This window comes from Chrysochloris asiatica, unplaced genomic scaffold (genome assembly GCF_000296735.1).
Source record: "Chrysochloris asiatica unplaced genomic scaffold, ChrAsi1.0 scaffold00089, whole genome shotgun sequence".
Taxonomy (NCBI): domain Eukaryota; kingdom Metazoa; phylum Chordata; class Mammalia; order Afrosoricida; family Chrysochloridae; genus Chrysochloris; species Chrysochloris asiatica.
In genome coordinates this window covers 212261-235896 of record NW_006408607.1, presented here as the reverse complement: position 1 = coordinate 235896, position 23636 = coordinate 212261, and the positions used below count along the sequence as shown (strand labels likewise).

General features: G+C 41.2%; 1 protein-coding gene across 1 annotated transcript in view; it reads left to right on the top strand.

The window, feature by feature from the left end:
- GPR125 (G protein-coupled receptor 125) overlaps nucleotides 1-23636 on the top strand; it is a 208236-nt gene that overhangs the window by 112284 nt on the left and 72316 nt on the right. Inside the window, exons 8-10 of the mRNA XM_006866290.1 lie at nucleotides 3522-3686; nucleotides 8775-8976; nucleotides 10410-10565. Of these exons, the coding sequence (XP_006866352.1) occupies nucleotides 3522-3686; nucleotides 8775-8976; nucleotides 10410-10565 (523 nt within the window). The remainder of the gene's footprint in view (nucleotides 1-3521; nucleotides 3687-8774; nucleotides 8977-10409; nucleotides 10566-23636) is intronic.

Below are 23636 nucleotides of genomic sequence, written 5' to 3'. Positions count from 1 at the left end.
CGTAACTCAAGTTCATGTATTCTTCTACAGTCTTCCTTATTCATGTTCCAACTTCCACATGTATATGAGGCTGTTGAAAATAACATGTCTTGGGTCAGGTGCTCCTTAGTCCTCAAGTGACATCTCTGCTCTTGAACACTTTAAAAAGGTCTTGTGCAGTAGGCTTGCCTAATGCAAGAATAGGTCGTTTGATTTTTTTTGACTGCTGCTTCCTTGAGTGTTGACAATGTATCAATAAAGCAAAATGAAGTCTTTGACAATTTCAATCTCTTTTCCATTTATCATGATGCCATTTATTGGTCCAGTGGTGAGGGTATTGTTTTCTTTATATTGAAGTGCAACTGTGGTGTTTGATCTCCATCAGTAAGTATTTGAAGTCCTTTTCACTTTCACCAAGCAAAGTTGTATCATCTGCATATCGTAGGTTGTTGAGTCTTTCTCGACTCCTTTATCACATTCTTCTTTATATAATCCAGCTTCTCGAATTATTTACTCAGCATGCAGGTTAAATAAGTATGGTGAAATGATATAACCCCTGGTGCACACCTTTTCTGATTTTAAACCATTCAATATCCCTTTGTTCTGTTCAAACAACTGCCTCTTAGTTTATGCACCTGTCCCTTGTGAGCGTAATTACATATTCTGGAATACCCATTCTCTGCAATATTTACCATAACTTGACATGATCCACACAGTCAATAGCCTTTACGTAGTCAAAGTAAATTTAGATCCACCTGACGTCAGCCACCATATCCCTCGTTCTTTGTCCTCTTCTGAAACTGCTTGGAACCTCTGGCCATTCCCTGTCAGTATACTTTTGAAGCTGTTTTTGAATTATTTTTAGCAAACTTTTCCTTGCATTCAATATTAGTGGATATTGTCTGATGATTTCTGCATTCCGTTCTGTCACCTCTCTTTAGAATGGGCACAGGTATGAATCTCTTCCAATCAGTTAGCCAGGTAAATGTCTTTCAAATTTGTTAGCATGGATGAGTGAGTGTCTCCAGTGCTGCATAAGTTTGTTTAAAGATTTCAGTTTGTATTCCACAAATTCCAGGCACCTTGTTCTTTGCTAATGCCATTAGTGCAGCTTGGACTTCTTTCTTCAGTGTGGTTGGCTTTAGATTACATGCTACCTCGTGAAATGGTTGGGCATTGACCATTTCATTTTGTGTGTGTATATTATCAGATTTAAGTTAATCTGGATTCTGTGTTTGTAGTTAAATATTGTTGTGTTTGTTCCAACTCATGTCAGCCCTGTAAGGGTTCTAAGGAACATCTGGTTAGTTTTAACTGCCAATCTTTTAGTTAGCAATCCAGTGCTTATCCTATAGACCACACCGGGAGTCCCAAATTCTTTATGTTACTCTTGTTTCTAAGTGCCATAGAGTGGATTCTGACGCATAGCAATCTTGCACAGGGTTTTTCAGGATTTGAACCTCTGACCTTATGATTCATAGTCCAATGCCTATCCTACAGTGCCACACTAGAAGTCCCACCCTCAAATTCTAAGAATAGCATTTGCTTGTGGGCTTGAACTGCCTGCCTTGTGATTAGCAGTCAAGTGCTGATTCTACAGTGCCCCAGCAGAAGTCACCTTGTATAATGTGGGTATTTACAAATGGTACAAAGTTTTCAATTTGTGTATGTTGTTTTTTCAAAAGGTGATTAAGCTGTTTGGATATAGCTTTGGGATTAAACTTGGTAAGTGGAACCACCAGAAATATATCTTTTGGCCCAGCCACACCATGAGCCTGGTGTGGTGCTATAGCGTAAGCACTGGATTTCTAACCATGCTAACTGTAAGGTCGTAAGTTCAAATCCACCAGCTGCTCTTGGAAACCTCCCTGTACAGGATTTTTATGAGTCAAAACTGACTTGACAAGCACACAGCAACAACAAGCTACTCCACAAAGAAGTTGCCAAATTACTGAGGCTCTTTGAATTGAAAAGAAGTTTGGTCTCTTTTGGATTAGGGATTGATTTTCAATGCTCAAATATGCTGTATACTTTTCTTCGTAGTTCAGTAGAGACAGGAAACAGCAAAATGTTGGACAAACTTTCCGGTTACTTAGGCTTAATGTCCAATCTTCTTGTGTGACTTTATCTTGGAAATATTTCTAACAGTCGACTGAATTTTTTTTTATTCCTTCAAACATAGTGAATCAGTAAAGGGAATCATCTTTGCCGATTCAGCATCTATAGCTCTGTCTCTCAGGTTATTGGAGTAGTGATGTGGCGCTTTAACCTCAAGGTCAGCTGTTCAAACCCTCCAGCTGTTTCTTGGAAACCTATACAGTGTTGCTTTGAGTTGGAATCGACTTGATGGCACTTTACAACAACAATAGGCATTATTAGAACATTTGGTGATTTAGGAGATTGGACAAATGTGTCTTCAAGACATAATTTTGTTAATTAAAATGATGCTTGCCTTATATGTAATTGCTCTTATCATTTGTGCCCACATAAAAGCAAAGCGTGGCAAGGAGTGTGAGGGTTCATTGAGATCCTAATGCTTGCTTTTCAGTTAGCAGAGTTCAGTTTAGAGAAGGACGATCTCATGTTGAAAATGGAATCGACAGGCAGCCGTTCAGAAATACCATCATCATACAAACAAAGTATACCTTTACATCGAAAAGTCTTCTTGTGGAAATATTCATTGGTAATCTATTAAATATTTTTTGAAATCTGTCTGGTTATTCCTGGTATTATTCCTGGAGTCCTGGTATGGTGCTGTGGGTGAATGCTGGTTCAAGGTCACCAGTCACTCCTTTGAAACCCTATACAGGGTCGCTATGGTCGGAACCAACTCGATGGCACTTAACGACAACAACAACTGGTTATTCCTAGCATAAGCCTTCCTCAAAGTATTTTCTTAAATGCATACTTCATAGATCCCCCGTGTGGTGTAAACAGTTTGCCCTTGAGTATTAGCCTTAAGGTTGGTGTTTCAAGCCCACCCAGTGGCACTGTGGAAGAAACACCTGGCCATATGTTTTTACAAAGATGGCAGCCAAGAAACCCATTAGGAACAGTCCTACTCTGCACATGCTCAGGACCGACACAGTAGCAATGGGCTATATTACCTAAATACACTGACTTTCTAATGGGACAGAGTTACATACTTCATATTATTATCTTCCTCTCCTCATGCTTCAATCTTTTCATTCATTTCTTTGGAAAGGTGTAACTCATAAACTCCTCCTCCCTGAGTTTTGTTGAGGCCTGTGCCGTGATGTGTCTGACTTTCAGCTTGTTGTTGCCACGCCCTGCAATTCCCTGCTCCCCGTTTTTTCTATAAGAATTCTCTTCTCATGGCTTTTCAAGTATTTTCAAGTATTGTCTCCTTGACTTCCTGTGTGCTCAAAAAGAGAGGGCTTGTTTGGGCTCCCTTTTCATCTAGCAGGTGCCTGGCTCACAGTGCCTTTGGACTTGTTTACAGAATGGATGACGGAAGTCCATGTTGTGTTCTTTCATGCCTAACCGTGTCTTCTCTCTCTTTAAAACCTTTCTCCACACAGTGCCCTCACCATCTCTAATATTCAGGCTGGATCGACTGGCAACTGGGGCTGTCATGTCCAGACCCGACGTGGGAACAATACGAGAACTGTGGACATCGTGGTATTAGAAAGCTCTGCTCAGTATTGCCCTCCAGAGAGGGTGGTGAACAACAAAGGAGATTTCAGGTAAGTGACGTGGGGCGTACTGGGGAAGTCTGACATGGCCATTAACACCTCTTTCTTGTCAAAGTCACAGAATTGGTGTCCCATCCTCTGAAACAAAATTTGAGAAATGTATATACATGTTACATATGTGTCTTCAAGGAGGTGTCAATAATTTCATGAAAATATTCTAATTTTCCACAAACTTTTTGAAGTGTACTCATCGTGCTTTAGAAGAGTTGATGGTTTCAGAATCATCTAGGGTAATGCAAAAGAAAAAAAAAATTTTTTTTTTGCATGAAATTTACCCCAGATCTATTGAACTAAAGGAGTCCTTCCTGGTGTGATGCTGTGGCTTAATGCGCTGGACTGTGAAGTCGGTTTGATCCGCAAGGTCAGCAGTTCAAGTTCATCAGTTCCTCTTCGGAAACTGTATACAAGGTTACTGTGGGTCAGAACTGACTCAATGGCTCACAACAACAACATTGAACTAAAAATCAGTTGAGGGTAAAGCCGAAGTGTTTCATTGGTAACAGGATTATTTCAGTTAACATGTCAGCTTACTGTTATGGACAGTGTGTTAAAGTTATGCACAATTCAGGCAGGCCAAGGATAAGCACTGGACTCCAAACCACAAGGTTGGCAGTTCAAATCCACCAGCTGCTCCTTGGAAGCCCTGCACAGGGTCGCTGTGAGTCAGAACTGACTCAACAGCACTTAACAGTAACAACAACAACAATGATACTTCATGTCTAAGGGTTCTTTTATGGATGGAGTTGGGAAAGTTGTGTACTCCTAAGTTACTTTTCATTCTTGTTAGCCGCCCTGGTTGTGCAGTGGCTAAGCACTCGGTTGCTGCTGAAAGGTTGGCAGTACAAACGTGTCTGCTGACTGCAGAAGAAAGACCTGGCAATCTTCTGTACAACCTAGAAAACCCTACAGGGCAGTTCTCCTCTGCCCAGTGGGGTGGCTCTGGGTTGAAATTAACTCAGTGGCACCTAAAAACCACCTTGCCAGTTAGGCAGATGTCTTATTTAGGGAAACACTTGTCTAATTTGCTTTCCCAAATCAGTCCTTGAGGGCTCTGGTAGCATAGTGGTTAAGAATCGGGCTGCTAACCTGAAGGTCAGCAGTTTGAAACTACCAGTGGTTCTGTGGGAGAAAGATGAGGTTTTCTGCTCCCATAAAGATTTACATCCTTGGAAACCCTGTACAGGGTCACTGTGAGTCGGAACCGACTCTAAGGTACTTAATAACAACAACATTCAGTTCTCTTGGCAATTGAGAATTATTTTGGGAATTGAATGCTGGGCTGTAGCCTGAAATTGGGGAGTCTTAGGAACCCCAGATGGGTTTATTGAACTCTGTACTAAGAAAAACAGGATGAATTAAATGTTAAGGATTTATTTGCTAGAAAGTTTAGAATTTGTGTCCTGTAGCAATTTTTAAGTTAGATTTCTCTTTAATTTCAAAATGGCTGAAAAACATTTCAAAATAACCGTAGTTCAGGGACTTTTAGTAATGAGCTAGCAAACACCTTCCCCCCCCCCCAAAAAAAAAAACACACACACAGAGACACACATGCATGCAGTGCCATCAAGTCGATTCTGACTTAGGGAGACCCTGTGTGCCCCACAGTGCTTTTTCAGCTGTAATCTTGGGGGGAAAGATAGTCAGGTCTTCTTCCATGGCACAGCTGGGATTGGGAGTCCCCAGGGCAAACCATTGGTACCCCCCAGGATGCTGATGAGTTTATATTATTTGGTGCTGACAACTCAGTTCTGACTCATATTGATGCGGTACCAAGTTTCTGAGGCTGTGTATCTTTACAGGAACAGAAATCATCATCTTTCTACCGTAGAGGAGCTGGTGGGTTTGAACTGTTGGTCTTATGGTTAGCATTCCAATTCGTTACCCATTTCAGTTGATGTAATTGAAGGGAAGGTAGATGGCTTTTTAAGCTATAGTTAATATAACAAAATAAAGATTGTGTTTGTATTGCCTGTGGTTGACACACCATGCTGCAAGGCTGTTTTGCTTTGGGTGTTAACTTTTCAAATCCAAAGTGGAAAAGTTACAGCATCTTTAGCTCAGTTGATTCTTCATTGCTGTTTTTATTTAAGTACTTGGACTCTTTGGCATGAGTGTATGCAAGCCAGCATTTATTGTTGTCAATGGGTGAGTCTCTTATGTGGAGCGGCTATTGATGTATAACATTTAGCGTTTGTTTTAAGGACATCATAAACCAAAAAGAACCAAACCTCCTCCCGTCAAGCTGATTCTTATATAGGTATCATTGGTTAATTTTCTTCTTTTCAGCACCTTTTCTTCAGTCATAGAATTGTGCTTTCTGCTTATGGTGGAATTTCTGTTTCCTTCTTAAGAGTTTTTGAGTGTTTTACATTTTTAACGATAGATAAAAATATCTGAAAATGTAACCAATTAATGAATTATTTATCTTTTGACACTCCACAAGACACTAGATCATTAAAATCCCACTGCATTAGTAAGATTTAGAGTAGTGTTGCTTGATTTAGTTATGCAGTGTTTGGTAATGAATTATATTTGTTGTGACTGATATTATAATTCAGCAGCTTCTCTGTTATGTATCAACTGTAATGTTCAATTTCATTTCCCATTTTGGAAGCATTAACAATGGAGGTCAGATAATAAAGAATTCTCCCAATCTAGTTAGTGATGATCCATGTCCAAAAGTTGTATAGTCACCTGCATACTGAGTGGCTTTGGCTTCTCTCTGTTAAGTTCAGCTGTGTACTGCATTGGGTTCCTCAAGACACCCACACCCCCTGTTCTCAGAAATTCCTTGGAAGGATTCAAGGTTCTTGTACCCACAGCTCTGATTTATCCGTGATGTGGTGGGGTTACCTGGTTTTGCCTGGTGCAAAAGGTGTTACAAGTTAGATGTTGGGATGCTAATGCCAAGGATGGTGGTTCAAACCCACCAGTCACTGTGTGGGGGAAAGATGAGGCTTTCTGCTCCTGTAAAGAGTTAAAGCCTCGGAAACCCTATAGGGTTGCTGTGAGTTGGAACCAACTCAATGGCATACCATGGCAGGTTTGGTTTGGGAGGGTGGGTTTGCACTTAACTACTAATGGGAAGTTGGCGGTCCAAACACACTCAGAAGTCCTGCAGAAGACGGGCCTGGTGTCGCTCCCCTAAAGATCACAGCCAAGAACACCTAATGGAGTGTACTTCCAGTCTGTAGCACCAGGGGCCGCCGTGAACTGGAGTCGGCTTGATGCCAATTGGATTTTGTTTTTCACTTGAGGATACATGGTAGATCCTGGTATGGTACTGTCAGATAAACACAGAGCCACAAGTCCACCAGCCACTGCTTAGAAACCCTATATAGTTTTGCTATGAGTCAGCACTAACTCCATAGGCCTTAACAACAACACATGGTAGATCTTAAGGAAAAACGGCATGGGTGGAATCTACAGGACCGCCCCCCCCCCCCGCCCAGGAGGTTTTCTCCCTGCCCCTTCCTTCAAGCAGCCCAGACGCAGCAACACCATTGTGACATGTCTGCCCAGGAAACCCACTAGGGACTCGGCACCTTAGCTTTTTATTTGGTGTAGATGACGTCAGCACCTTCTGCCCAGCAAGGACTAGACTGCAGATGAGCTGGAGGAAAGGAGGTGCTCAACAGAAACTGCAGTGCCTGCCCCCACAGTCCAGGCACAGGGGAGCCACCCTGTTAGTCTGTCGGCTCCACACTGAGAACCTGCCGGAGCCAAGTCCCTGGACTCCAGCCTGAGAACAGGCCTTTCTGAGGACAACAGTCACGGCCTTAGTGTGGAGAAGACTTTCTTACACGTACGCTCACTCATCTATGAAGGACCACGTCATTCTTGTGTTGGAGGAAATTCTGGCCTCACATACCTGACAGTTGGGTGCACTGTTATGAAGTGCTGTCAAGTCGGTTCCTACTCACAGCGACCCTGGGTAGCCTTTCCAAGAAGAGACTGATGGGTTAGAACTGCCAACCTTTGAGTTTAGCAGTCCAGTGCTTATCGTACAGTGCCACACCAGGATACTAATACATAAAAACAGTAATTAAACAGAAATGCAAAACCCATTTTATACACCCTTTTTCCTTTTTTACTGGATGAGATACAGTTTCCTTATTCACAAGGAATACTTTATGTTTTTCTTTTAGAAAAATATTGTATTTTGTTTTGGTATTCAGATATACTCAGCTGAGAGCTTACAATAAATTAACCATTGCCATAGAGACAGTTCTGACCAGGAGTTCTCTTAAAGGTTAGTCCGTGTTGAAAGATTATGTTTGTTTTTAAGATTTTTGATCTTTAAACTTAAAGACATTTTGTGTTTCTTCTTGATGTTATTCCACTATTGTATGGAACATGGAGCCATGGTAGAGTAGAGGATTATAAACTGAGTACTAATTGCAATGTCAGTAGTTTGAATCTACCATTCGCTATGCAGGAAAAAGATGAGACTGTCTAGTCTTGTTTAAGGATTTAGTCTTGGAAACCTTATACAGGGTCCCTATGAGTGGGAATCCATGACAGTGGGTAATCTTTATGGGAACAGATCATGAGGTCTTTTCTCCCGTGAGCCACTGGCCGACCATGTATGGTGGTGATGTGCCACCGAGTTGGTTCTGACTCATAGCAACCTTCTATAGGATTTCTGAGGCTGTAAATCTTTATGGGTTCAAACCCACCTGGAACCACTGGTGAGTTTAAACCAATAGCCTTGTGGTCTGAAGACCACTGCTTATCCTACATTTTCACAAGGGCTCCGTACTGTAAAGATATGTGGTGGTGTTTGTTAAATGCCATTGAGTTCGTTCCGCCTCACAGCGACCCTGTACAGGATTTCTGAGGAGCAAGCTGGTTGGTTTGAATTGTTGACCGTGTGGTTTACAGTCCAGTGCTGATCCTCCCTAGAACATGGTATGGGGCAGTTTTACCCTACCCTGTAGGGTCTTTGTGAGTCAGAATCACCTTTAGGGTACACATCCACAATAATGAAATATTGCATGACAGGCCCTAATAGTCAGTTTTTCCTCAGTTCCTTTTGTCATGTAGTGTTTAAATTCTATTTTGTGTTCATTTGCCCAGGTGGCCTAGAACCTTGGCTGGCATTACTGCCTATTTGCAATGTACGCGGAACACTCACGGCAGTGGAATATACCCTGGCGACCCCCAAGACGAGAGAAAGGCTTGGCGCAGATGTGACAGAGGTGGCTTTTGGGCGGATGATGATTACTCTCGATGCCAGTATGCAAATGACGTCACTAGAGTTCTCTATATGTTTAATCAGGTAAGTGGAGTTTTCATGTCTGTTCCCATGGAAGTTGTGACTAAAACATGCTATCTAGTCCTTCTGTGTACTTCTCCCCTCCCCTTTCAACTAAGTAGAGCGTAAAGATTTGGTGTTTGTACTTTACTGCTATTTTTAACGATCTATTTAGAAATGTATCTGTCTTCACAACCAGGTATGGTCTTCATAACATGTTCAGAACCCTCTTAGATTCCCAGTTATTGTTTTGTGCCATCAGATTGATTCATAGAGACGCCATGTGACAGAACAGTGAAGCTATGGATTAATGTGTTGGACCGAGAGGTCTGTTTGAGCTATAAGGTCGGCAGTTCAAACCCACCAGCCGTTCCTAGGAAACTCTCTACAGGGTCGCTATGAGTCATAACCAACTCCACGGCCCTTACCAACTGCAATTACAATCTTTATGCAGTAGATTGCCAGCTCGTTCTCTCGTGGAGCTCCTGGGTAGATTCAAACCACCTACCTTTGGGTCAGGAGTCAGACGCTTAACCATTGTGCCAACAGGGCTCCTTCTAGGAATCTGTGGGTAGCACAAATAGTTAAGTAGTTTACTACTAACCAAAAGGTTGGTAACTTGAATCTCAGCAGAGGTACCTTGGAAGAAAGGTGTGATTGTCTACTTATAAACAATCCCAGTTGTTGAACCCTAACTGTTGGAGCACTAGCCAACTGGAACGCATGGGGTTGCCTTTAGGCAGAGTCCCCCGGGGTGGATTTTCTTGGTACTGGCGTCATTCTTCCTTCCTAGTCTTTGTCTGACTCGGTGCCTTTGCATGAATACCTTTATCATCTGTATTTTGGGCAAAATCCCAACCATCTAAGTCCACCTTGAAAGTCACTTCCAGGGCACCTTTTATAATCCTATTTTGAAGTGATCCATAGTCCTTGTACTACTCACAGGCCCGAATTACTTTTGCTTTGCTACCTGTTTGCTAAGCACTAGCAGATTACATACGACCTGAACATGGTATCTGCTACATCTTCATTTTCTTCTGCTCTTTACCACCTAAATTTACCATTGGCAGAAGTGTTGGATGCTAAGCCATTGTTTAGTCCATAAATAAACACATGTCAAGCCCGACTGTCAATGCATGCTGGTATAGACAAGTACCCAATAGTGGCTGATTGTTTTGTGCGGGTAGGTGTTCCAGGCGAGGTATCGATCACTCCCAGATGGGGCCCTCAAAAAAAGCTTGTATGAATTCGTCTGTTTCGTGCCAAGTTTTTTTTTTAAACCCCTTGGTTTAGTTTCCATCTCATTCCAGTTTTCTCAGGTTTGACGAAGCATCTTAAGAAGGTTGTGGTGAGTAAATGATGCACTTTTTGTTACCTTGTGTGGGAATGTGAAGGCGCAGATGGCACAACTCCGCTGATGGCTTTGCTAAGTGTCGCTTTCTGCATTTTCAATGTAGATGCCCCTCAATCTTACGAATGCTGTGGCAACAGCTCGACAGTTACTGGCTTACACCGTGGAAGCTGCCAACTTTTCTGACAAAATGGATGTTATATTTGTGGCTGAAATGATAGAAAAATTTGGAAGATTTACCAAAGAGGAAAAATCAAAAGAGGTACTTTTCTCATGCAGATTGATAGCATACAGGGCCAACAAATGGTGGCTGGCATGAGTTGGACTGATATTTTTAAAGCCTTGTTTATGTTGCTATATTTGAACTAAATATGCATTATCATTCCCAAAACAGTCGTTGGAAAAAAGTATGCTTCATCTGTTGTAGTGACATGTTGTTGGGAAGAGTGAGGTTAGTTCTCCATTCTTGGTGATTAAGATCCGTGATTCATGATTATTCTGAATTGAATTGTGTCCCATAAAAAGTTATGTCAAAGTCGAATCCCGGTACCTGGAAATAGGACCCTGATTGGAGATAGTTTCTTATTTTTTTTTCAAATTGTGTTAATCGTGTCATATTGGGAAGTGGGGGGTGGGCCCTAAGCCAAATCCCTTTGATTTGTTAAGTGGCCTCAGACTGATTTCATAGTGACCCTGCAGTTATCATCTGGTGCTTATCTTACAGAGCCACACCAGGACTCGAATCTCTCTGAGTAGTGTCTTACAAAAAGAACAGAGTTGTTTGTTGTTGTTGTTAGGTGCCATCAAGTCGCTACCGACCCGTAGCGACCTTATGCACAACAGAAGGAAACACTGCCCGATCCTGGGTCAACCTCACTACTGTTGCCATGCTTGAGTCCTATCAATGCTGCCACTTGGCCAATCCATCTCGTTCAGGTTCTTCCTCTCATTCTCTGACCCTCCACCTTACGAAACATGAGATCCTTCTCCACTGACTGATCCCTCCTGACAATATGTCCGAAGTATGAAAGAAAAAGTTTGGCCATCTTGGCCTCCAAGGAGCACTCTGGCTGCACTTCTTCCAAAACGGATCTGTTGGTTCTTTTGGCAGCCCATGGCGCTTTCAATATTCTCCTCCAATACCATAACTCAAAAGCATCAATTCTTCTACAGTCTTCCTTATTCACTGTCTAGCTTTCGCATGCATATGAGGTTACTGAAAACACCATGGCTTGGGTCAGGTGCACCTTAGTCCTCAAGCTGACATGTTAGCTCTTCAACACTTTAAAAAGGTCTTGTGCAGCAGATTTGCCTAATGCAGTATGTCGTTTGATACAGGTAAATATTAATATACACAGAAAATTCTGTTTCTGAACAGGATTATACACAGAGATATAGGGGTATGGGTCAGAACATATGTTCTGAGGAGACATTGTTTAAACCATAGACTGATACTAGAGCAGTGAACTCCTGGTATTGCTCTGTAGGATAAGCACTGGACTTTGAACCACAAGGTTGGAGGTTCAAGCTCACCAGCCACTCCTTGGAAGCCTATACAGGGTCGCTATGAGTTGGAGCTGCTTTAACGACACTTAACAACAACAACTATAACAGCAAAGTAATAAATGAGGGGGCTTCCAAAGGTTTGTGAAAACACGGAATGAAAAGAGATTGGAATTTTTTCTTGATCTGTTGGATACACCCGCTGTTAAACTATGTAGTCCGGTGTTTTCCCCACCGTTGATGTCCTAAGTAATATTGAAATACCAAGACAGAGCAACATAGTACTAGAAAGAAATCGTGAAACTATAGAAAAACTTCTGATTAGGAAGTCTGACTCTTGGATTGTTCGGTCCTTCCTAACCTTGTTGTAAAACCTTGAGTTAGTCACTTATATTTTGGGGGACTGCAGCTAATCACCTGATCAGAGGTCCCCATTTCTCTAAAATTAATTTCTTGTATAATTGACTATGTTACAAAAGTCCAAACCAAAACTCAAATCCACTGGCATCGAATTGATCCCAACTCATAGTGACCCTATGTAAGGCTTCCACGGTTGTACATCTTTTTGAGAACAGACAGTCACATTTTTTACCTGTAGCTTGTGTATTTGAACTGCCAACCATGCTGTTAACAATCCAGTACTTATCCTACTGTGCCATTGGGGTTCCTTTCACAAGAGACAGTTTATATTAAATTCTCATGAAGCTTAAAATTTATAGTATAAGAATACATTAATCTACATCTGAAAGCTTGTTCGAACGTATTGCTTATTTGCTCCGCTCATTCTGAAAACTGTGCTTGATAGTCATTTTTTCCCTCATATAAAATAATATGGACAAGCCTGTCAGAGTCTTGGAGTCCTGCTTTGGTGTTTTAGGATAAGCACTGGACTGCGTACTGCAGGGTTGCTCCTCAGTAAACCTATACAGGGTTGTTATGAGTCCGAATCGACGTGACAACACTTGATAGCAGCAGCAATCATAGTTATCATTGTTTTCCTGTTATTGATACTGTTGGATACTGTCAGGTTGGTCTGACCCCTAGTGGTGAGGCTATGAACAAAAGAACAATAACATTGCGGACCCTATACAGCCCATTGTTGCTGCCACTGTGACAGCCCATCTTGTTTGGGGTCTTCCTCTTTTTTTTTGCTAACCCTCCACTTTCCCAAGCAGAAGTCATTCTCCAGGGACTGGTCACTTCTGATAAAATGTCTGAAGTATGAGAGATGAAGGAAGCCTCAGCATTCTGGCTTCTAAGGGACATTCTGGTTGTAGTTCTTCCAAGACAGATTTGTTTATTTTTCTGGCAGTCATTGGTCCTTTCAGTATCCTTTTCCAGTACTGTGCATCAAATGCCTCAGTTCTTCCACAGTCTTTATAGTCCTTCTCCAACTTTTACATGCATATGAGGTTATTGAAAATAACATGGCTTGGATCATTCGTGCCTTAATCCTCAAACTGATATATGTACTTTTTAACACTTTGATGAGGTTTTGTGGAGTAGAGTCACCTAATGCAATACAGTGCAGGACTTTTGTTTTCTTTACATTTAGGTGCAATCCATACTAAAGGCTGTAGTCTGATTTTTATCCGGAAGTATTTTATGTCCTAAGACAGATGGACAGGTGCTTGTCCATTGGCGTTGGCTCTGACTCACTGTGTCCTGTGTACAGTAGAGTGAACACTGCTCTATCCTACATGATCCTCCCAGAGGTTCCTAATGTCTGAGTCCACTGTTGTAACCTCTGTGTCGGTTCATCTTGTTGGTGTTCTTCTTTTTTTTGCTGTCTCTCTACTCCACCACACATGATGTCCTTTTCCAGTGACTGGTCCCTCCTGATAACTTGTCCTGATAGAGTACGTGAGATGAGGTCCTGTCATTCTGTCTTTTAAGAAACACCCTGGCTGTACTCTTCCAAGACAAATTTATTTGTTTTTCTGGTACTTTGAATATTCTTTGCCAACACCACAATTCAATGCATGAGTTCTTCCAGTCTTTTTTTTAATGATTGTTCAACTTTCACATGCATATGAAGCAATTGAAAATAGCCATAGTTTAGGTCAGGGGCACTTTAGTCCTCAAGCTGACATCTTTGATCTTGAACCCTTTATAGAAGTCTTTGTAGTAGGTTTGCTTAATGCCATATGTCATTTGATTTCTTTACTGCTACTTTTAATGAGTGCTGATTATGGATCTAAGCAAAATGAAGCCTTTGGCAACTTCAGTCTTTTCTCCATTTAGCATGATGGTGTTTATTGGCCAGTTGTGGGAAATTTTATTTTCTTTCAGTTGAGGTACAATCCATACTTAAGGCTATAATCTTTTTTCTTCATTACTAATTATTTTAAGTACTTTTGCTTCCAGGGAGCAAAGTTGTGTCATCTGAGTATTTGTTGTTGTTGTTAAGTGCCATTGAGTTGGTTCCGACCCATAGCAACCCTGTATAGGGTTTCTGAGGAGTGACTGGTGAGCTTGAACCACCAACCTTGCAGTTCAAATAGCTTTGCAGTCTGGCACATTAACCTTCAGCGCCACACATAGCAGGTTGTTAATGAGTCTTCTTCTAATCTTGATGCTAGTCCTGATGTGGCACTGCAGGTTAAGCACTGGACTGCTTACCACAAGGTTGGTGGTTCAAACCCACCAGCGTGTCTTAGGAAACTATACAAGAACGCTAATGGTTATAACAAACTTGACTGAACTTAATAACAACAACTTGCAATCCTGATGCCATGTTTTTCCTCATATAAACCAGCTTTTCAGATGATTTATTTAGCATCCAGGTTAAATAAGTATGGTGAAAGGATACAACCCTGGTTGAGAATAGAAGAGAAATCCTTAAAGGCTGCAGATAAAAAGTTCTGGCTAATTCACAATGTAGATCCAGATGGCTTCTTGCTCACTGGCCCGATTAGTGTGTTGCATCACCGTCTCAGCTACCTACTGATACTGTGTATGAAAGAATTACCATAAATGGGTGGCTTTAGAGAAGACGCATTGGTTTTTTTTCCATTCTGCAGGTTGTAAGTCTGAAGTCAGGGTGTTGGCTCAGCTAGACAAAGTTCCTTCTTTGTCTTTCTTAGTTTCAAGTTGGGTTGTTGTGGGCTGCTGTCCAGATGACCCCTGACTCATGGTAATGCAATGCTCATCGCAGCAAACTGATGCCTGGTTTTCCTGCACCATCCCCAAGCTCTGATCACCTGGGTTTCCATGGACCGATTTCCAGAAGTAGATGACCAGGTCTTTCTTCCTACTCCATTGTAGTCTGGAAACTCCACATAGTCTTAGCCACGTGCAAGCCTCCACTGACACATGGTGATGGTTACACACAAAGTGTGCTGGCCAGGAAATAAACTGGGGCTCCTGTATGGAAACCCACCGATGCCTTTCAGCTCCAGTTGTTGCAGTCAACCTTTGACCTCCCTGTGATTGAAGATGCATGAGCTTGAAGCTATGGAAAGGGTGGCTTAGATACAGGTATAAGGGCATACTATACTGGGGGAAACAGGTGTGATGTTAGGATCGTCTACAAGCCAAGCAACCAAGACTTCCCAGGGCTACCATCAGGAAGGAATGAAGAGACGTGGCCAGGACCCTGATCTGGACGTTTAGCCTCTTAAATTGTGATAAAGTAGATATCTGTTCCTTAAAGCCATGGATTTGTGGTATTTCTGTCACAGCAGCACCTGTGGGCACTTTGCTGTTGTTAGGTTGTTGAGTCCATTCTGACTCATAATAGAATGAAATCTTTTCCGGCCCTGTGCCGTCCCCACAGACATTCCTGTGATTGAACCCATTTTCACAGCGACCACTCTGTCAGACCATCTTACAGAGTGGCTGTGTGGATGAATGGGGCGGGGGGTCTTCCTCTTAGGTACTGGTTCCTCCTGATAATTTGTCCAAAGTGCATTAGTTGAAGTCTCAGCAGCCATTCTGGCTGTACTTTTTCTAAGACAGATTTATTTGTTCTTCTTGGTCAAAGGCATCAGTTCTTCTTTGGTCTTCCTTACTCTTTGTCCAGCTTTCACATGTATAGGATGCAATTGAAAATATTATGGCTCCAGTAAGGTATACCCTATTAGTCCCTAACGTGACACCTTAGTTTTTGAACACTTAAAAGAAGTCTCTTATATTTGACTAGCTGTCACATAGGTACACAATGGTGTGGCACTGTAGGATAAGCACTGGGCTGTTAACCGAAAGGTTTGCTTTCAAATTTACCAGCAGCTCCTCAGAAACCCTACACAAGGTTACTATGAGTTAGAATCGACTCAAAGATACTTAGCAACAACATATAGTTATATAAGGATGGAAAATAAATAAATGTATAAAAATGGGACAATGAGATGAAATTCTTGATGTTTATGTACATTTCAGCAACCACAATTTACTAATGAGCTGCCTTGCACTTAGTTTTGTGTCTTGGCTGCAATGTGATTGCCGGTGGTAAATTTTGCACTGGGGGAATGTCAAAATTCTTGCTCTTTGGAAATATTGCTTCCTGTGTGGTTAATAGTCTTTTATGGAAGTGAGGTGTTTAGAGTCACTAAAGGAATGGGCTCAGGCGTAGACACCATTGTGAGGTGGGCGCAGTACTGGGCAGTGATTCAGTCCGTTGTGCATAGGGTGGCTATGAATTGGTGTCGACTCAATGGCACCTAAGAACAACAACAACAAAGTGATTGGATCGATGTTTGAAATGCAGACATTCAAAAAGATTTTTGCTGCCATGTTATGCTTGTTTCTACACAGGCTTCCATGGTTCACTGTGAGGGGCCTTTCCTCTCTTAATTCCTGACACATGATGAAAAGTTTCTGTTGTAAATATGTAGTGTCTGGAGGTAGCTATCTGGATGTGGTTGCCAGTCTGAAATCAACCGTCTGCTGCTTTGAAATGTTCTTGAGTGAAAACATCTTGTTGGAGACTGGAAATAGATGGAATTTGATGAGTTATGAATTACTCATGAGCCTTTTCCTCATTTTTAAAATGAGGAATTTCTCCTGCAGTATTTGGGGGATAGGTAAGAAAGTGCAGGCAAAGTGACTTCTCTGTCAATCAATACCTGTTGCCCCTGAGCAGGCTGCACCTCATAGTGATATCAGATGTGTCAGCATAGAACTGTGCTTCACAGGGCTTTCAATGGCTGATTAAAAACAGAAAAACAAAGATCTTCAGGCCTTTTTCCCAGGGGGACTCAGAGCAATCCTGAATAGGGTTTCTTCTGAGGCTAGAAATCTTTATGGGAGCAGACTACCTCATCTTTCTCCCATGGAGTGGCTGGTAGATTTGAACTGTTACTCTCGTGGTTAGCAGCCCAAATCATAGCCACCACACTCCCAGGACTAGGATTATGAAATTTGACATTTCCTGTGACCTCTCTCAGAAACTAAGAAAGGGATCCTTATGGAAAAAACAAAACAAAACAAAAAACTCACCCTGATGTGGTGCTGTGGGTTAATGTGCCAGACTGCAAAGCAGTTTGAACTACAAGGTCAGGGGTTCAAGCTCACCAGCTGCTTCTTGGAAACCCTATACAGGGTCGCTGTGGGCCAGGACCGACTTGACAGTACTTAACAACAACAACAACATTTCAGTTGCTTATCTAAAAATTCAGTTTCAAGGAGAGCTGTCCCATTACATTGAATAATGTGGGCAGTAGTTTAACTAGCTCAGGAAACAATTGACAGCCATTTAGTAAGTGTTAGTGGAAGAAATGAGGAAAATATTCAGGATTGAATTGAGGTGTATAGGTAGGATCCAATTGTGAGGATATTGTGGGTCTGGGCAGTGTTTCATTGCGCTGTGCACAGGATTTGTGAGTCACAATGCACTCCATGGCACCTAACCACCACAGTGTAGGTAAAACCTGCATACTAGAGTGAGACATCCCTGTCTCTCTTAAACTGCTGGCCATAGCTTTCACCATTTATTGGTCTAGGAAAAAAAGAAAGAAAATCATGAGGTTTAAGAGTTTCATTCGAAGTTAATGACCACAGCATAAAATGATGCTGAGGTATCCAGAAATGCATTTAACTCAGTTGGAAACATAATTAGTTAAATTGATTTTTGTATTATGGCCCCAAAGTTATTCTCTATAGATTATTTCATAACTAAAATATTGTGAGGCAATTGCAGTTTAACTTGTGGGATAGTTGAGCCACACAAGCTGGTACCCTGTTGTCTTAGAGTAGGTTATAAAAACTATTTAACTGACAGATCGAAACAATCTGTTTAGTGGTGTTTTTTATAACCAGCTGACGATTGTCTGTCAGGCAACATTGATGTCTATCAGTCTTCTCATATAAGCAAGAGTGAACTTTTTTTGTTAGTTATTGTTTTAATAAAAACAATATATATCCATTGCAGAAAATGAAAGGCTGTATAAAACGATTCTATTTGGTTATGTTTTATGGTCTCGGTTTTGTGTTCTTGTTCTAAATATGGGAGTGATGCGTGCTCACTATTAAAGCTACTGTACTACGAAGTTCATTTAGCACATAGTAGATTTTAAACATTTTTAGATTTTCTGTTTATTCAATTTGAAGTTTAATCATGTCTTGAATTTTTTTCTTGGTGAAACTTGACAGCTTTCTGTATCATTAAGTTTTTCAAAGACCCAGCTTTGTTGATGCTTTCTAGAGCCTTGTTTCTCAAACATGAGCCATCTTCATGGGCATTGGCATTTTTGAACCTCTTAGATAAAACCAAACAACCTTGAGGGAATAAGTCACAGGGCCTGGGGACTGAGACCCATGGTCACAACAGACAGCAAGGTCAGTTGGCATACCATAATCCCAAAGTCACTGTTCTGCATTCTGCTGCGGTGAATAATGACTGGGGTCTTCAAAACTTGTGAGCAGCCATCTAAGGTGCAAGTATTGGCCTCTCTCTGTACTGAAGAAAGAAGAGTGAAGAAAATTAAACATCCAGGGAAACAAGTAAGTCCAGTTGACTCATGGACCAAGCAAACATTAGTCTCCATGACGCAGCGACCAGAAGAACTAGATGGTACCTGACTGCTACTACCAACTGCTCTCAAAGGGATCACATTAGAAAGTCCTGATAGAGTGGGAGAAACAATGTGGAACAAAACTGAAAACCATGAAGAAGCTCAGGCTTCCTGGTTGGATAGAGTCTGGAAATAACCTCATTCTTATGGCTCAGTTTTCAGCCAAACGATGGATCTATCAAGGTAGGGGTGGTTCTAGGGAGGCACACCTTAGAATCATCAGCTGTTTGCAATCAAAAGGGCAGAATTTAACCAAGGACAACATTCAGAAGGGTTAGGGAAGAAGGAAGAATGGAAACGAGAAACACAGGAAGGAAGTGGGATAAGCGATCTCACATTGAGGGGCTTGTCGGCCATGAGAGGAATCAAGACATACATGTGTTATTGAGTGGATTGCTGATCTGCTTTTTAAACTTTCACCCAATTCACAATAGAAAAGTTTAAAAAAATGAATTATCACCAAGTTTAGTCTTTTTTATCCTGTGTAATAAATAGTATAACAGCTAAGACTTTATAAATTTGCCAGTGATTTTCACATAGTTTTCATCAGAATTGTAAAAGTACTTATTAAGAAGAACTTAAATTCTGCTGTCTCATACTGTCTGTGACCTTTAGCCCCATGGTTGTTCTTAAGTTGATGTTTTCATTTCTGCACTGCTATATTGCTGATAAAGTTAATTCGTCCCTGTTTAGATGTGATCACCACAGTTCAGTGATGACAGGTGGAGGAGCAGATGTGGGATCCTTTTTGACCCTTTGGGGGATGAGCAGTTTTCAGAGAATGAGATCAAGCAGAAATGCAATACATTCTCATCCTGGCTATCATTTTTCAACTATCTTTGGGTGTCAGATTGTAGGAATGCTTTTTTAATCCAATGTAATTTTTCATGCACTGTTATTCCTACTGTGTTATTTTTTGCGGCTGTGACGAATTCAGTGCCACTTCTATGACCAAGCTCCAGAACATACAGCATTTTATGATTACCTGCTGTAGGCAGTGTTTTGGCACCAAATCTCTTTACTTACTCCTTAGCTGTGCACAGTGAAAAAATGAAAAAAAAAATAGCCATCACTCTTGTGAGCTGTATACCTTCTTGAGGTATTTCTTTTCCTTTCAATAGCTATCACAGGTGAAATTTTGTTGGTGGCATCATTTAGCAGTATATCTCTGATCAGATAATCTAGTTTTTTATACAGAAAGCTGTAATTTAATGACCTCATATCAGACCCTCACAAAGTCCACATTGAAAGGTTTTTTTAAAAAATTAAATATTTTTAGCTTAGTGATTATCTGTAAACCTCTTACACCTTTGGATTTTATGACGATGAGTCAACAATTATCTGCACTCAAATTATATTAAAATGCCCATCCCCCAACCACGGTTGATGACAACAGTGAGTGGGCACATGAAAGGATTCTGTTGAATAGATTGAGTGACAGTGGATTATGTGGCAAATCATCTGTAAATCATCCATGACATAATCCATGAGAGACTTGGGTTTCAAAACGTTTGTGTGAGTTGGGTACTGAAACAACGCTCAGAAGAGCATAAACAGAAGCATTTCGACATCTGAAAACAAAATTTGGATCAATACTTGAAGGAAGGTAAAAATTTCTTTTAAAAAAAAATCCTTACTGATGATGAGACGTGGATTCATCACTACGAGCCTGATAGTGAAACAGCAGGGTATAGAATGGAACCATCTTTAATTACCGACCAAGAAAAGTTCACAAGTCAACCCTCATTGGAAAATTGATGCTTAAAGTATTCTGGGAATGTTAAGGGCCGTTGTTGTTAACAATCAGGAAAAATGTTCAGCAATCAACAGTGCTCCTTATAGTGAGATGCTCACTGAAGAGCTGAAGCCTAAACTTGGGATTCAACACAGAAGACTGCTATCCAAGGGCATTGTGATCTTACATGACAATGCACGTCCACACACCTTTGCCCACACTGTTGAAACTCTGCAAAAAGTTTGCTTTGAGGTGTTAAAGCATCCTCCCTGTGGTCTTGATCTTGCTCCATTGCACTTTCACCTGTTTGGTCCCCTGAAAGTAGCCATTAGAGAATGAAGATTTACCTCTGATGAAGAAGTGAAGATAGCAGTGCATTTGTGGCCCGAAGCTCAGCCTAAAACACCTTTTAAATAAGGGAATACAAAAGCTTGTTGACAGATGAACAAAGTGTGCTGAATAACAAGGAGATTATGTCGAAAATTATGTGTTTGTCTTTTCTAAAAGTTGCTTAAAAGAAATTCTACAACCAAAGCACGGATCATATTTGACTCACTTCCATACTTTAGAGTGCAATAAGTATTTCATTGGTTTATGTTTTAGTAGCCAATAGGAGCGTCTCTTTTGATAGCCCTTCAACATATTTTATCACCTCATTTCTTTTGCCTATTTCATTTTTTTTTGTTTGTAAAAATTTAAAATAGCATTGAGTGGGCATACAAACAAAAACTTTAACCACATTATTCCAACTATTGGTTGAATTATACTGTTGTTGTTAAGTGCTTGCAAGTCAGTTCTTATGAGCAGCTGGTGAGTTCGAACCACTGACCTTGCAGTTTAAACCAACCTTGTGGTCCAGTGTTTATCTTTTAGCACCACACTTGGACTCCAATTATACTAGACAATAAAGATGTAAATAAAAGTACATTCAAGTCAGACATAATATTGCCCCTGCCCTGAAGATGCTTGCAGTGGGAAATAGACAAAATGATGAACACTTTGGTAGGGGTCTGGTGGTTGTTGGTGGTTATATGCTGGGGAGTCGGTTCTGACTCAAGTATTTCCAAGGCTGTAAATCTTTCTGGGAGTAGAAAACCTCATCTTTCTCTCTTGGAAAAGCTAGTAGTTTCGAATTGCTGACTGTGAGATTAGCAACCCGACTCATAACCACTATGCTATTAGAGCTCTGAGTCTTGAATTAGCATGGTTGCTGTAGAATTACCACTGGACTGCTAACCACAAAGTTTGCGCATCAAATCCACCAGCTGCCCCTTAGTAGAAAGGTGAGACTTTCTGATCCTGTAACGATTTTCATCCCTGGAAATCTTTTACAGGGTGGCTATTAGTCAGAGTCGACTTGATGGCAGCGAGTTTGGGTTTTGGTGGTAAAGGTTATAAAAAGGAAGTGAATGATGGATTTTCTTTTCATATTGAAATAAACAATTTTTTGAGTAGTTTAATCCATTGTTCTTTGAAACCCACGCAGTAGGAAAGGATTGCTGGGCTGCATGCACCTGTCCTAATGATGTATGTATACAGGCTTAAGAAATTCATTCCTATCTTTTATAATCTTAGTAGAGAGAGGACACTTTCTTGAGTTAAAAAAGAGAAAAACAAAATAAAGTAATAAGAGCACTTAATATTTTTAAAGTGTTTAGCAGATAATCGGAGAAGCTGGGTTATAAGAAGCAAAACATGGCGTCAGGATTGGAGGAAGACTTGTTAACAACCTGCAATATGCAGATGATACAACCTTGCTTGCTGAAAGTGAAGAGGACTTAAAATACTTACTAATGAATAGACCACAACCTTCGTATAGATTGCATCTCAATGTAAAGAAAACAAAAATCCTCACCACTGGACCAACAGACAACATTCTTATCAACGGAGAAAAAAATTGAAGTTGTCACAGACTTCATTCTTCTTGGATTAAACATCAACACTCATGGAAACAGCAGTCAAGAAATCAAACAACGTATTGCATTAGGCAAATCTGCTGCACAAGACCTTTTTAAAGTGTTGAAGAGCAAAGATGTCAGCTTGTGAGGACTAAAGTGCTCCTCACCCAAGCTATGATATTTTCAGTAACATACAAAATGTTACTCATATGCATGCAAAAGTTGGAGAGTGAATAAGGAAGACCATAGAAAAATTGATACATTTGAGTATTGAAAGTGCCATGGGCTGCCAAAAGAACCAACAGATAGATCTGTGTTGGAAGAAGTGCAGCCAGAGTGCTCCTTGGAGGCCAGGAGGGCCCAACCTTGTCTGTAATACTTCGGACAGATTGTCAGGAGGGACCAGTGTCTTGAGAAGGATATCACGTTTGGTAAGGTGGAGGGTCAGAGAAATAGAGGAAGATTCCCAGCGTGATAGATTGGTAATATGGCTGCATCAATGGGTTCAAGCGTGGCAACAAGTGTGAGGTTGGCCCAGGACTGGGTAGTGTTTTGTTCTGTTGTAGATATGATCACTATGAGTCAGTACAGACTCTATGTCACCTAAAAAACATGTCCCTGGCATGTGGTCTCAGGACTTTTATACTTACTGAAACTTAATCCTCACAAATAAGAGAAAGCCATTGTGGAGAACAGAAAAGATAGCGGATCAGGTATAAATACAACGAGGAGCTCTGTCAGCAACAACACAGAATACTGGACCAAACAGGCCCAGGGGATGGTGTTAGAACTTTGAACCACATATAAGGGAATATTTAGAAGGTTGGAAGGCTTACAGCTAGCAGAAGCAAGAAATCCATTGCTTTCTAATCCAAGATGCTCAGCTGCTCCTGGAGCCGCCATCTTGGGTGAGAACAAGCAGGGGAAGAATCAGAGCAGCCATGGACACCTGAGAGAACCACGGAGGAGATAAAGGTGTGGACATTCTTTTTTTTTTTTGTTTTCGTTTCTGTTCATTGGTCTCTCTCGTATCTATTCAGAGGTTTCCCACTCATCTCCATTCAGGTGACTAGAGGGGGTGCCTGAGCGAGTGGACACCCCATCCCACCTCCGCAGGGTTCTACTGCACATGCGCACAGATCGCCTCAAAATTTAAAGTGACAGTTTCCACTTAAAACTAAACG